Below are 15,267 nucleotides of genomic sequence, written 5' to 3' on the forward strand. Positions count from 1 at the left end.
GACACTGTGTTTCTTTTTATTAAGATCTGTATTTACAATCTGCAGATACAGACAGACATCCAGTAAACACATCCAGAACAAAGCGATTTCCGACACGTGATCCACAGCTGCAGTCACAAGACGGCCCACCGCCCAGCAGAGCTCCCCACGTGGCACCCCCCATGACCTGCCCCAGAAGTGTGGGGACGTGGGCTCGGTGGGGTGGGGTACACACAGGACTCACCCACGTCCGCTCCCCGAAGATGCAGACTGAACAGTGTGTTTACATGGGCACCGAGAGGGACGTCCCCGCCACCTAGCAGCCCAGAGACAGACCACGCCGGCTTCACAGAATCTGCTCACACACCCTTTATCAGTGATGTCCACTCCGGGATGCACAGGGCTGTCCATGGACACCCCGCATCCGAGTGCAGCCGGCATGATCGCAGACAACTCACCAGCTCCCCGGGGCTGCTCCCGCAGGCCGAAGGGGACAAGATGAAGTTTTTGTCTCATGACAAAAACTCTGTACATGCAAATAAAAACTGAGAAGCACAAAACCACCAAGACCGCCTGCAGGCTAGGCCTTTGTGGAGGCCGCAGGCTCCGGAGACTGCAGGAACTCATACGGGTCGTGGGCTGCCTCCTGCTGCTCCCCAACGCTGAGGCGAGAAGGGCTCCCTGCAGTGACGGGAGGGGGACACATCAGCCCAGCGCTTAACCCCACTCCGCCCAGGAGGCCCGGCTGGACACGTGTCCTGGGGCTGCGGCCAACTGAGCCCACGGCTCAGCCAGAGCCCTGGACTCACGGCAGAGACCACCCAAGGGCCCCAGGGAGGGGGTGGCCGAGCCTCCACACAGCAGGGCTGTCAATCCTGCAGGAAGGCAGCTCCTGGGCTGGGGGTCCTCGGACACCCCCAGACACCGAGGAGCCCCAGGGTCACCCTGAGTCCCCCAGGACCTTGGGATCCTCAGACAGCCCAGACCTCAAGGAGATCCAGGGTCACCCTAAGTCCATCAGAGCCTGAGGGTCTTCAGACACCCCCAGACCCTGAGGAGCCCCTGCGTCACCCTGAGTCCATCAGAACCTCAGGGTCTTCAGACACCCCCAGACCCCAAGAAGTCCCAGCGTCACCATGAGTCCACCAGGACCCCATCGGGTTCCTCAGATACCCCCAGACCCCGAGGAGCCCCAGCGTCACCCTGAGTCCCCCAGGACCTTGGGATCCTCATTGCTGGGAGCCACCCCAGAGTCACCTGGAACCTCTTCACAGGCTTTTATCACCAGGTTAACGGGACCAAAATGCTGGTCCTCTACTTGGGCAGCTTCAGTCAATCGTCTGCAGCTCCGCTCCCCTCCCCCAAACGTCAAGACATGCAGAAAGGGAAGTTCAAGGCTTGTGTCTGGAGCTGACGCAGGAACGTGAGAACATGAACAGCATGCTCAAGGGGCCAGCAGACGATGTCCGCTCCCGTCCTGGCGGGGTCGAAACCCACCACCCACCCACCCTCACGTGCCAATGGCGGCTCCCAACCAAGGATGGCGGTGTGCCCCTCCCATCGAGGACCGCGTAGTCTGTCCCATTCCCCCCCAACACCAAGGACCCTGAGGTCTGTCCCATGACCCCCCATCTGAGGGCTCCGAGGTCCCGTGCCCCCCCCACCCCCTCGCCAACTGAGGGCCCCGCAGGTGCACAGTGCTGCCCTCGCTGCTTCAGGACCAGAAGCAGGAAGAAGCCAACGTTCCCTCCTCAATGACACTGTGGCGTCCATGGCCTGGACGTGACCGGCAGGGGCTCCTCCCGACATGGACCCAGTTTCATCTTCAGGCCAAACCCCCAGGTTCACAAGACTGAGTTCCACCCAAACCCCTCCTTCAGTGCAGCTGCCCGACCAGAGTCCCTGTGGGGGCCTGCAGCGCCCCTGGACCCGGCCCAGCCTGCTGCTCCTGCCCTACCGGCTCCCCCAGGGGCGCCCACATCCGGTGCGCGGTGGGCCTCACCCAGATGGTGCTGGTCCCGGTCAGAGGCATTGGACAGTGAGCTGAGGTTGGACGAGGGCCGCGAGCCCCCGCGCTCCGCCTGCGCCTCCTGCAGGTCCTGAAGGAGCTTCGTCGTCTCGTCCAGGCTCAGGTGCCCGTCCTCGGGGTCCAGCTCCTTCTTTACCTTCCCTGCAGACACGGACGACGGGGCTGGGCCAGGCTCAGGCCACCACTGCCCTGCTGGGCCCGCGCTGCGTGAGGCGCCTCGCGGGGGGAGTGATGCGCGCCCAACAACAGGCCGCGCCCCCGAAGGGCCAGCGGGACCCTGCCCCTAACGGTGGGGCCGCGTTCCCCCGCACCGAGCGGCTCCCCGCCCTGGGGAGGTGAGAACACCCACATCAGACGGCACCGGAGCAGGCAGGAACAGCCCCAGGGGACATCGCAAACGAGACAGAGGCGGCGACCAGGACTCACTGCACACTCAGAAGGCAAAACACACATGAAGGGAGGAGAGAGGGGAGATGCAGGAAAAGCTAGGGAGCCAATAAGTCGGCACCTGCAGGGCCATGTCCGCCCCGGCTGGAAACCAGCGGAGAAAAAATGCCCCGAGGGAGACGGGCAGGATCAGGCCCAGGTGAGCGCGGGACAAACTACAGTCAGACTCCCCACGTTCAAGAAAAACTCCCGGCCCCGGGCGCAGCAAAGACAGGCAGCCTAAGAACAGACCCAAAAAAGAGCAAACGGGGCTGGTGACAACCCCACTACTGAGAGAAAGAGGGGGAGACGGCAGCCTTGGCGGAGGGAGAGCCGGTCGGAGGCAGGGCGGCCCTTGGCTGCACCCGAGCGAGAGGGGCCACCGGGCCCACAGTGAGCTTCCTGCCGGACCCCTGCCTGCTGTGCGCCTGGGGCCTGGGGACGTGCCCGACAGAGGGTGCCCAGGGGTCACGCTTGCTGCCAGGGACTCTGTGGGAACAGAGCTCTGCAAACTGACGCTGGTTCCCGCAGCACCTCCTCCCCCAGCACGCCTCCCTGGAGGACCCCGGTCTGTCTTTCCGCTGGGACAAGCCACAAGCATGACCACTGCAGACTCCAGGTGTCCGCAGGTCTGAAGGGCCGGGCCCACACGCAGGGCGGAGGGCAGAGGGCCCTCCTGGGGGTCGGGGTGGGCTGGGGCACACAGCGTGATGGTGGCGAGCACGGCAGGAGCTCCCCACTGCCCACCGGACCAGGGGACCCAGGGATGGGGCCGGAGGTCAGAGAGGAAAGCCTGGCGAGCCCAACTGGGAGCCACTGGGGGTCCTAACGAAGGGGGGTGGAGGGTCCTGAGGATGGGGGGTGGGGGTTCCTAAAGACAGGGGGTGGGGGTCCTGAGGACAGGGGGTGAGGGGGTTCCTGGGGACAGGTGGGGGGTGGGTGGGTGGGGGTCTTCATTCTGGGGCCCATAGGCTGGGCCGAGACACCCTCCTAGCAGCAGGCACAACACAGCGCCTGGCACAACCTACCCAGACAGCCAAGCACGGAGATGTCCAGGGAAACATCTGAGTAGGGCTTCATGGCCATGAAGTCCAGTGTGGAGCCCCCGTCCCCGAGAGGGTCCCCAGCCTACGGGAGACAAGCCACGTGAGACAGAGAAGAGGCAGCGAGCTGCTGCCCACCACCCAGGGCACAGAGGCTGGGCCAGCTGCATCCCATACACGCGAGGAGTCCACAGACAGGCGGAGCCCGGCCCACGGACGACAGGGCCTGGGCTCCCCAGAGGAAGATTCTACCTGGGGCAGCCGGGAGGGTACTGGTCCCCGGGCACCCATGGGCGCTAGGGGGACTGTGGAGAGACCTGCAGGTGCTGGCGGGGGCGGGGGGGTCCTCTGGGGAGGTCCCTGGGGACCCACAGGCACTGAGGAGACTCTGGGGAGACACCCAGGACTCGAGATCAGGCTGCCTTTCAGGAACTCAACAGACATCACGGCAGGTCCTCGCCTCCTCTAGGCTGAGCCTGAGAGGCCCTGCTGTGGGGCCAGGGCAGGCGCGGGGGTGGTCCTTGCTCCGGCAGCTGCAGCCCGCCCCAGGTCCTCGCCTCCTCTGGGCTGACCCACGGAAGCCCTGCTGGGGGGCCGGGTCGGGGTGGGAGTGGGGTCCCTGCTCAGACGGCTGCAGCCCTCCCCAGGTCCTCGCGGGCCGTGCAGGGCAGCGCCCAAGGCCACACGTGTCACACAGCACAGAGACCAAGCAGACACCAGGCCACCCTGTGCATCTGGGGAGGCATGTCCTCGGACAGCACCCTCCCCAATTCTCCGTTCAAAGGGCCCCATCTGACAGGCACCTGACCTCTGCCTTGTGAGGCCCCCGTCATGGAGGCTGAGTGACCCCCACAGCCCAGGCCCCCGCACCCTGCCCCATCCCAGTGCCTGCCCATACGGGTGGTTTCAGAGCTGGGGCCAAACACGCTCCAGGTCACTGCAGACGGGGCAAAGGCCACGGAGGACCGTGTCCTTGGGCTGGCGAGGCCCCGGGCCGTTCCTGCTGGCCACCCACGCCCACCAGTGAGCCCACCCCGGGAGGAGCCCCGCCACACCCTTAGGCCAGGTCACCACGGGCGGGCTGAGATCAGACCATCTCGCTTTCCTCCTCAGTAAAGGGACTGAAGCTCCTCTCACCGGCGCTGTCTCAAAGGCCACACACAACATCCTCATGGGGACCTGCACCACTTGGTTTTTACTGTCTGTAACTTGTCCACGGAACCCACCTTCACTTCATCTGGAGGCTTCATCGGAACGCTTCTTCTCTACAAAGAATCACAGACAGGAGCCAGTCTCTCAGCAGATGCACCCAGGAGCACACCCGCTTACCATCTCTCTCACCCACGAGGTGGGACAGGCCCACCGTGACCTGAGCGGGCCTCACAGGCTGTAGCCAGAGCGAGGCTGCCGCAGCGCCTGCCAGCTGAGACCCCCGGTGGGCTGGGCACCCATGAGACCACCCGGGGCGAGATGGCCGTGAAGGAGTGAGAGCCCCCAGGCTGCATCCTCAGCCCCAGGGGTGGGAACAGAGGTGGGCAGTCAGACACTGGCCCCCCAGGGCTTCACCTGGAGGACGGCTGACCAGGGGCGGGGGGTGGGGGGCTGCTGAGACCAGCAGAGGAGATGGTTGGATGGCATCACCGACTCAACAGAATTGAGTCTGAGCAAACTCCAGGGGACAGTGGACGACAGAGGAGCCTAGCGGGCTGCAGTCCATGGGGTCGCAGAGTCGGACACGACAGAGACTAAACGACAAGGGTCTGAAGCTGTGCCGCTCTGAACAGTTCACATTCAGTAAAGCGATAAGACCGTTCTCGCCTCCTCTGTCCTAAGCTGGCCGTGCGCTCCCGGGTTTACTTCTGGGCTCCCGATTCTGCCCCCTTGTCTGCACACCTAGTTCAGTGCAGGCACCACACGGCTCTGATGACGGTAGCTCAGCAGTACAGGCTGAAACCTGCAGGAGGGAGACCCCCGGCGCTTTCTCAAGACTGCTTCGGCTACTTGGGGTCTCCGGTGCCTCCACGTAAACTTTAAAATCATTTGTTCTAATTTTTTTAAAAATGCCATTGATGTTTTGATAGTGACTGCACTATACCTATGACTTGCCTTGGAGAGTATAACCACTTTAACAATATTAATTCTTCCAGTGCAAGAGGAGAGTCTATTCCATAAGTAGTGCTGGAAAAAGTGGAGTGTTACATGTGAAAGAATGAAATTAAAACGTTTCCCTAGTACTGTATACAAAAAGAAACTCAAAATGGCTGGGGAGGAAACATTTCAGGCTTTGTGGTCACACACAATTTCTATTTTCTAAAACACTCAAAATCTGTAAAAAAAACATTGTTAACGGGCCAAAGTTCACCAATCCTGATCTTGACCAAAAAATACATACTACAAATGGAAAATAAAAATAAAAGTGACTGCAGACACTTTCTCAGACACAAGACGAGTCAGACATCACTCTACAAAGAGGCTAAAATGTCAATCTAGGCATCCACACCAGGAAGACGAGTATCAAAAACAAAGGTAAAATGAAGACAGCTTTCAGATAAAGAGAAAGTTCAGTAAGTTTGCTGCCAGCAAATCTGTCCTTTAAGGTAAAAGGACATTTTTCAGGACAATGGAAGGTGACAGTTGAGGAAGACGGGCGGGTCTAAGAGGGGTGAAGAGCAGGTGCCAGATGAGGGCACCCTTCCAAGGCTTCCCTGGAAAGTAATGACTGAAGTCAACCCGTGGGGAGAACAGCCCCATGACCTCACACGTGAGCCCAGCGCCCACCTGCCTCAGCCGGAAGAGCATCCGCGAGTGGTCCCCGCCTGTGATCTGGTCCAGAAGGTCGTCTACCAGCTTCTTGCTGTAGCTCCCGGCATCTTTCACAAACTCCTGCAGGCTGGAGGGGCCGCGAGAGCAGGCTGGGACCTGCGTTCCTCACCCTCCTGCCCTGGCTGCCCACCCCCGAGGTCCAGATGGGGTGGGTGGGGGCTGGACCACACTCAGAGCGACCCCAAAACAAGAAAGGTAAAGGCAAAGCAAAGCAAAGAACGAGGCATCTGCACACCTAAGTCCCTTACGCTGACTTTTATGAGAGCACTCATGTCTGTTTTGGGCTCAGAAACACAAGGAGATTAAGGAGAAAGCACTGGGTGGGCTGGGAGCACCTCTGGGGTCATTTTGGACCATAAGGAAGTGAGACAATCCCAAACCAGACTAACGAGTTTAAAACAGAGGCCACAAGTTGAGAACAGAAGCCGGGAGCAGAGCCACAGCCCGAGCAACACAGCCAGGCCAAGGCCTGAAGGGGCCCTGACGGCAAAGCCTTCACACGGCTGTGGGCCTGACTCCGCACCCAGCGTCCGGCTGCCTGGACCAAGGGCAGTGGACCCCAGAGCCACGCGCTGGGGCAGGGCGACACAGGGTCACCACCTGGGAGGCCACCCTCCACCACCACACCTTCCTCTTGGTTTTTCTCCTTTAATTCTGTTTTCGCACAAACACTGGGGTCAGCTATTCGTTTACTGTGTTAGAGGCTAACTGATTCCTGTGTGTTCTTCAAACACACTCCACGTTGTTTTTGGAGTAAGACAAACACCTAATATGGGGAGACGCCATTTCTGCAGTTCTGTAATAGAGAACCCCTGGACGGCCGTGACCCTGGCTCTTCCTGGAGCACGATGGGTCACAGCAGGCTCTGGCCTGGACCATCATCCCCTTAAAAACCTGGTCCAGTTACCTGAGCTTCGAGGCCGCCGGCAGAGGCCACAGTCATTTTACTGAACACAACCACGGCCTGCAGCCAGGAACCCACGCTCTCCTGCCCGCCACAGACGCTGACTGGCCCCCACCCACCTCAGTGCGCACTGCACGCCAGTCTCGTCTCCGTAGGCCGAGTACAGCAGCTCCACCTCGTCAGCCTTCAAGTCACCAAACACGGAGTTGTTGTGCGTGGAGAGCGCAGTGCTGGCGCTGGAGAGGAAGGTGACTGGGGGGGGTGCAGAGGCCGAGGTGAGGCACACAGACACATGGGCCGCGCACAGGCCACGTCTCCCGGGGACCGCGGAGGCCCGCGGAGGCCGACCAACCAGAGCCCCACGTGGAGCCCACGTGCCCCCTGCACCCAGCACCATGTTCTCAGGAACCTCCAGGCGTGGGTCTCTCCAATGCCTACAGTGTCATGACTCCCAAGTGGAGGAATCGTTTGTTGGAGGAAGTTTAAGTGGCGTCACTGGACCACCATGCGGAGAGCCGCCGAGCGCAGGGAGGAGCCCTGACCCTGGCAGACGCGGAGGCGGGGCCTGCCCGCTGGGCTCCAGCTCCCGCACCTCCCGGGACCCCCGAGCACGATGGGACCCAGAGCCAGGCCTGACACAGCAGCCGCTGGGTGGAGGGGGGTGGGGTCTCACCTCGGCTCCTCCGTTCCTCCCGGAAGCCCAGCGTGGTGAAGCCGGGCAGTAGCTTGCTGGACAATGAACTCAGGTCCACCGGGTGGGTCTCTTCCTCTGCAAGGGACCAGAGCCGTGAGCAGGCGGCCCCCGGCCGCAGGCAGTAGCGGCGGCATGTGGGAGTGCAGCGTGGGGCCCCCGGGACCACCTGAATTTGGGTCTACACAGCCGGCAGCCCCTCTCAAACCTTGGCTGCCCGCAGTTTCACAGTGGAAGGCCAGCGGTCGGCCCACCACATGGCAACACAACCCCAACCCCATGCCACAGGCCCCACCTCCGAGACACGGTCGCCTCCACCTCCCAAGAGGCCTGCGGGTGGTTCCCATGGGGACTGGGGCCTGAGAGGACTCCACGTCCCCGTCAGAGCCTCAATCTCGCGTTCACAGCAGGACCAGCTTGCCTGTTCTCTTTTATTGAGAACACTACGATTCACTCCAGCTGACGATTAAAGTGGTCAGCACCTGCCCTCCACACCCACGGAGGACTCCTGACCACACTTGCATCCTGCCACGTGGGCAATGGACATGCCTCATCTACACGTCAGCAAGGAACAGCAGGCCCTCAGGCGGGCCGGTCAGCAAACGGGACAGGGTGGGGGAGCGGGCACGCACCGTCGGTGTCCAGCCCGGCCGTGTTGACCACGCTGTAGAGCAGACTGCCGTCCCCGCTCTTCTTCAGGTAGCCCATCTGCAAGACAGCAGCCTGAGTGCCTGTGCCCCCAACCCCCCCGCACCCCCAACCACCGTGGCCTTGAGGCCCCCCGCACCCCCAACCCCCTGCCCACGGCTCCCCCGAAGCAGGGCTCCCTTGAGGGGCCAGGAGAACCACAGCCTCTGAGGACAGCCTGTCCCGAGTAAACCCTGAATGGCCACAGAGCTCCCTGTCCCCCAGAGACCACAGACACACCCCGTGCCGTCAGCACATGACCCCGGGCACACGCGTGCCACGGAGGAGCTGCTGAGCTGGGCTCCTAGCACCCTTGTGACCAGGAGCTTCGAGGACACAACACTCCCCAAACAGCCTTTTCCAAGAGCCAGAAGCCTGACCAATGAGAGCTGGGGCAGGGCCTGGTCAAGGAGACCAGAGGCCCCACCTCCACACACACGGAGCCTGCCTCCGTCTAAACCAAGCTCCACCCGGAACAGCGCCGTTCACAGGCCAGGGCGGCCCAGGCCAGGAGCAGCCCCATGCGATGGTGCAGGGGAGCCCAGGGATGGGACGCGGGCGACGGCAGGAGGTTCCTCGCTGCAGCCACGAACTCGCAAGGAGCAGAGGACCCACAGGTGCGGGCAGACCTGGAGGTTTTAGTGTGAGCACACGGCCTTTGGTGAACAAGAAATCAGGGCAGGCTGCACAGACGGAGGTGGCCATCCCAGCACTGTGCACCCCCGCCCAGACAGGATGGACGCCCTGGTCTGCGAGGAATCAGAGCTCAGTGTGGAAACGCTGGCTCCGGGGCCGAGGAGCCACCGCAGCATGTGACCACACGGGGACCTCACACCTTACAGCAGGCGCGTGCAAACCAGCAGGAAACAGGAGACAAAAGACGTGATGTGTCTTATATAACCGGACACATCCCAACTGCGACTGTGACCACTTCATGGTTCTTTATGTAAAACCCAACATACCCTCTGCAAACTTGGTATAGATAGAAAGTTCAAGTAGGTTTCCACACACGCTGTGTGAAAATAAAACGTAAGACACACCAGGTCAAACAAAACACCAGGGTTAACTAACTTTGGTCTTTCCTTGCTAACAGTCACCAGGAAGCCTAAAGCCACTCGCCCACGTGATTCCCACATGCCTACCAGACGCCTCTGTGTCAAGAGAGGCGTTGTGCAGAGCAGGGTGGGCCCTCGTGGGGACCGGCTCACGCCTGGTTAGACCCATGGAGACTGCAGAGGCGCAGACACCGAGAACGCAGAAAGGACGCGCCACTGTGGAGAGGCAGGGCGGGCTCGGCGCCGGCCTGGAAACAGAGTGTAACCCTCTGCCAGCCAGCGGCCTGCACACCACCTGCCACTCCCGCCCCCAGGAGATGGTCTGCCAGCCGCGGCAGCGAAGGGGACCAGGCGCTAACCCCTCTGGCGACAATGGCAGCAGGACACGGCAGCGCTCCGGCCAGACACCGGCAACGTCCGCTAGCGCTCGGGCGTGCCGACAGGCCAGCACCGGGCAGATGACATGGCCGCCCCCAGGGCACTACCTTGCCGCCAGGCACCAGCCGGCTGATCCTGTCCCGGGCCTCGTCGGCTGCGTGCTCCACCAGCGCCAGCACATGCTCCTCCGCGGTGCTGTCCGTCAGGCTGCAGGCATTCCCCTCCGGCTCGAACACGCAGCTGTGAGGCGGGGACACGCACGAGTCACACCTGCCCTCCCGGCGGCCAGCACGCCAGGCGACGGCAGGGGGCACAGGGCATGCTTCACACCCTTCCTTCTGCTCCTAAACCTCCACCGGCTACGGTGTGCGGACACCAGCCAAGCAGGCCCCTCGGGTCTCGGCCCCTCCTTCCGGTGGCTCTACGGGCAACAGGAGCCTCACTGGCAACAGCGTCACTCAAGCACTGGACCGACAGTGGCAGTGATTCCATGCAGGGTCGGGGCGCTGGCAGTGAGCGCAGGCTGAGAGCAGCCCCCAGACCCCAGAGCGCCCCGAGACGGCAAAGGCAAGAGGGGCAGCTGCCAGCACCCGAGGGAGGTGGTCCCCTCGTGCAAGTCTCTGGAAACAGTGGTGGAACCTCTCCAAGGAGTCGGGGGCGAGCCCTCTGGGGTCCCGAGCCTTTGGGAAGCCCCCTCACAGCCAGCCCCTAACTACAGAAGCAGGAGCCTGAAGACAGGCCCCTATCCACTCTGACCCGAGCTGTCATCCACAACAGAGCCCCCGAGCCTGGGACAGGGAGCTCCGGCCACCAGCGCGAGTCCTGCAGAGAGGGGACCCTCAGGAGTGAAGGGCCAACAAGAATTCACAGGACGTGGTAACAGCAGCGCCCGGGCAGCAGGCCTGGCAAGCCACACCCGGGACAGAGCGTGGCCCGCGAGGGTGGCTCAGGCCGTGCCCCCGACACCTGCTGGGGTGGCCGTGACTTTCCTATAGGACCCGTTGCTGCGCCAGCACATGGGGAGCGCCGGCCGCAGAGTGGAGAACTGCGCCCCTCACGACCGACCCCAGGGCCTGCTGACAGTCCTAGCAGGATGGTGACCGCCACCACAGCCACCGCACTCTCGACCAGGCAGGGAGGAGGGTTGCTTCTGTGTGAACACGGGCTGCAGGCTCCATCCCAGCTGCCGTGAGCAAGCTGGGCTGGGACGCGGACCCTGCCAGCAGCGAGGACGTCAGCGCCCGCAGAGCCAGGCAGGCTGGCGGCTCTACCTGATGACTTCTCTACTCGGCCGCTTGGACTTCTTGGCTGTCTCTACGTGCACGGGCACGACTTCGGGGACAGGCTCCTCGGCAGCCGTGTCTTCGTTGCCCAGAAGAGCCGCCTGCTGAGAGAAATCCATGTCCTGCATAAACGACATGCTGCGCTTCAGAGCTAAGAGCCGCTCCTGGAACCAGAAAGCACAGAGCAGCGGCTCGACCTCTCCCTCCAGCCACGGCACCGACGAGGCGAGGGGAGGGGCGGCGCAGCCTCGCCCGGCCTGGCGGCTGACCCTCCGGGGGCAGGGAGCGGCAGGGCACGGCCCCCGAGGCTGGTGAGGCCCGCACTGGTCCTAGACACGTGGCGCATGCAGCCTGGCTCACGGGACAGAGGGGGCCCCGGGGCTGGGGGTGGGGCGCTGCGCTCCGGGAGGTAGCCACACAAGAGGAACCCGCAAGGCAGGCCGCAAGGCAGCTAGACCCAAGCATCTGGAACTCCGGCCCCGAGCCGGCTGGGTGCAGAGGGGGGCGTGTCTGGAGGAGGGGCGTGCTCACAAGGGCAGCTGGCTGGGGGCTCCCTAGAGCAGAGGGCCCGTGCCGTGGCCAGGGGTGCGTGGACGGAGCATGGCATTCGCTGTGAGCTCCCGTTCAGGCGTGAGAGCCAGGAGGAGGCGGCACTCAGCCGCAGCCCCGCGCTCGCCGCCGGAGGCCCCTTACTTTGCTCATCATCTTGAAGCCGGCGTGCAGGATCTTCTTGGCCAACTTGTAGTACACAGTGTCCGGCCTGTTGTACGTCATCGCGTTGTCACACATCAGCTTGAAATCTGCCTGAAGAGAAAAGAGACGATTCACCAGGTGTGGAACACCACACAGATGACAAAAGACTCAAGATTCCTATCAAAAGAAGCCAAAGGAAAACGCTCAAACATACTGGAAAGCAAATGTGGCTCTCCCGTTTAAAGAACTCTCCTTTAATTTATGGAAATTGTTTTCAGCTCATTTCTGTTACAGCTTATTGTAAGACACTGAGTGCACTTCCCTGTTCCATACAGTAAGTCCCTGTAGGGAACCGTTTGTATCTGTTCATCCCAAACTCTTAGTTTGCTCCCCCAACCCCACCCTTTCGGCAGCCACCACTCTGTTCCCTGTATCTGTTTCTGTTACGTAGACAAGTTCGTTTGTGTCATCTCTGTAAGTGATGCCATGTAACATTTGCCTGACTCACTTCCCTTAGTATAACCTCTAATTTCATCCATGTTGCTGCAAGTGATAACATTTCGCTCTTTTTTATGGCTGAGGAATTCAAGAATCATTTTTAAAATCTTTGAGAAGTTTTCATAACTGTTCATTAGTCTTCACTTGCACAAAAATACCTGAATGAGAAGCTTGTCGAACTGTGTAATCCTTTCTGAACGTAGCACACACACTTCACGGGAGTAAAATGCTGGTTCCTCCACTTCTTTCCTGATCTGCCCCCTTCCCTCTCCTTGGAAGGAACTCGGACATTAACAGCAACAAGAACCAACAACAGGTTCTTTTAAGCAAAGCAGAGGGATAAACTGAGAGGTGGGCATGCCCTCTATCTCTGAAGTTTTTTCACAGAATTTAAAATTCTGCCTATAGATGGTTACTCTAGTACCATCAGAAAAACACTTTCCCCTAAAATAAGTGAACAACTTACATTAAAGGTAAATGCCTTGAAATGTCAGTATTCTGTCACCCTAGCCAAACTACTCAGGGCACACCTGACAGGTGAGTTAGACCTCAGGATGACAATGACAGCTGAGGTAGCGCACGCCATCTGCGGTCCTTCCCTCACCAGGCCAGTGTCCCCAGGGCTGAGCTGAGGCCATAAAGCCCCTGTGTCGCAGGTCCCAACTGTGACAGGCTCAGGGACAGGGTGACGCTCTTCACATCTCAGCTTTGTCACTGGGCGGCTGACCAGACTGGGTCCACAGGTGGACGGGTGCACTTCAGGACACAGATACAGGTAACCACCTGCCCACCTGCCCAAACTGCCCAGGAAAACTTTCCTTTTCTCCCACCCACCCTTCAGTCACCGGTCAGCCAACACTTTCAGTGAGTTCTCCAGTAAACAAAAATAGGAAAGCCAAGCTTGGCCAAAGTGAACAGAACCTAAGACAGAAATACAACGACTTTTTCTAAATGGCATCATTGTCAACACTGTCAAACATCTGTTCTGAAGTTCCCCTGAAGCTGAATGCCAAAGAGCAGCTTTCACCTTTCACAGCCAGTGCTGGAAAACAGAGTCAGCAAGAGTACTCAAGAGAAAAAAACCATGATCCTAAAAAATTTAAACTCCCAGTTAGCTACATTAGAAAAATTACACTGCAGGTCAAATCAAACACACCTTTGCTTGACCCAACATGTCCATTTACGCCAAAATACTAACTTAAGAAACACATGTCTACTAGCACGCAAGACACGGGCTAGCTTTTAGACCAAAACAGGGAGAAAGTCACAACTGACCTCTGTATTTTCAAAACACCAACCCAACACAGAAACACCCACAAAGCTTGCAAATGCAAGCAACCAAAGCTGTGTGAAGGGTCTGTATACATGAATACACACGGAGCTTCCTGGTGAAGACTTCAGGAGGTGAAATGATCTACCTTAAACTCCGTGACTGACTTGTACTCGTTAGCTATGATCTTGTCTTTCATTGTGCCGAAGTCCATTGGGTGTTTTATTATCATCGAGTACCCAGGAGCGATTGCATCCGTGACAGGAAAAGCAAAAAATCCATGAGGATCTTTTCTGAAAACACAAACATCTTTATTTAAACTGGAAAAACCCTAAGATCTAAGTGTTTGAACAAAACACCTCACAGTAAAAAATCTGATGCAATTAACCAAAATTTAAGGTTGCTTCTTAAAATTAACAAAATTTATGCTCTTTCAGACTGTGGTATTTTGGATACGCTAAAAACTCCAAAACCACTGTCCTGGGTCCTGTCATTACCCCACCCATGGCATTTGACCTCTGGTGCCAACTTGGGGTTCCTGGAACTCTGAGCCCTGTTCCCACAGGCATGCCCACCCCCTGCCCCCCACCGCGAAAGCAGGAGCACACAGAGAGAAGAGCCCAGACGCCCCCAGCAGGAGCCCCTCTGAAGCGCCCTTTACCTCTGCAGCTGGCGGAGGAAGTGCTCCAGCAACTGCTGGATAGGCGTGCTTTCGTTCTCAGCTGCCGATTTAAAAAGGGAAAGAGTAAATTAAACAAAAGTGTCTCGCTAACACTTCACCGTAAAGAAAACGCTGATTTCGTGATCCTTATCAATCTATCTCCTGTTCCAGTGTCCCAGGCTCACATGAGAAGCGGACGAGAAGGTGAGCAGACCCATGCATGGTCCCCACCCAGCGCAGCTGGGGAAAGGGGCAGAGACCCAGCAGTGGTCCCCCAAGACCCCTCTGAGACTACCAAGATGGGCTGTCACGCGTCACCCTGTCCCCAGCCCCCACCCCTCCTGGGCCTAGGACATTCCAGACAAAGTAAGAAGATGCAACCAAGACTTGGAACAGAAGTTGACAATGAATGCCCTGATAGCATTTTACTTGAACTCTCTGGTCGTGCTTCTGCTCACTAGTAAAATGGGGACAAAATGGGGGTTCTTATGAGGACTCTATTAACTACACCTCTGGGCGCACAGCGTGAAAAACACTGTTTTCAGCAAACGTGAACACAGAAGTCAGTTAGGTTTCCCTCCACAAGAGTACGTATGTATACGGTCTTCCCCGCTGTGTCCCCAAGGCTGCACCCAGAGCCCCAGATCCGGGGTTCTAAATGCTCTTCTCCACCGAGGAACCAGGATCCTTGGGGGAACTGGCTCACTCCGGCCACCAGGGTGACACTGTTGAGAGAGACCAGAAGAGGTCCAAAGAAACACCTGATCACAGGCTTTCCAGGCACACAGGGAGGGTGCTCAACAGGCGGTATGAATGAGGCGAGTGATTACTAGCAACCGTAGGCATT

The 15,267-nt window shown here is 59.4% G+C and overlaps 1 protein-coding gene across 4 annotated transcripts in view; it reads right to left on the reverse strand.

Moving 5' to 3' along the window:
* The window catches only part of BRD9 (bromodomain containing 9), a 17,332-nt gene continuing 2,065 nt past the window's right edge, over positions 1 to 15,267 (reverse strand). Inside the window, exons 4-16 of one of the 4 annotated variants that reach the window (XM_043488628.1) lie at positions 14,421 to 14,481; positions 13,908 to 14,052; positions 11,992 to 12,102; positions 11,287 to 11,399; positions 10,123 to 10,255; positions 8,528 to 8,603; positions 7,878 to 7,973; positions 7,324 to 7,456; positions 6,256 to 6,367; positions 4,704 to 4,742; positions 3,463 to 3,562; positions 1,982 to 2,149; positions 1 to 660 (exon numbers count right to left, since the gene is read on the reverse strand). In XM_043488628.1, the coding sequence (XP_043344563.1) occupies positions 560 to 660; positions 1,982 to 2,149; positions 3,463 to 3,562; positions 4,704 to 4,742; positions 6,256 to 6,367; positions 7,324 to 7,456; positions 7,878 to 7,973; positions 8,528 to 8,603; positions 10,123 to 10,255; positions 11,287 to 11,399; positions 11,992 to 12,102; positions 13,908 to 14,052; positions 14,421 to 14,481 (1,388 nt within the window). In that variant the 3' untranslated portion in view covers positions 1 to 559. Of the gene's footprint in view, positions 661 to 1,981; positions 2,150 to 3,462; positions 3,563 to 4,703; positions 4,743 to 6,255; positions 6,368 to 7,323; positions 7,457 to 7,877; positions 7,974 to 8,527; positions 8,604 to 10,122; positions 10,256 to 11,286; positions 11,463 to 11,991; positions 12,103 to 13,907; positions 14,053 to 14,420; positions 14,482 to 15,267 lie in introns of all 4 variants that reach the window. The other 3 variants (XM_043488627.1, XM_043488624.1, XM_043488623.1) reach the window with 3 other exon arrangements.

The sequence above is a fragment of the Cervus canadensis genome, chromosome 16, assembly GCF_019320065.1.
Source record: "Cervus canadensis isolate Bull #8, Minnesota chromosome 16, ASM1932006v1, whole genome shotgun sequence".
Classification (NCBI taxonomy): Eukaryota; Metazoa; Chordata; class Mammalia; order Artiodactyla; family Cervidae; genus Cervus; species Cervus canadensis.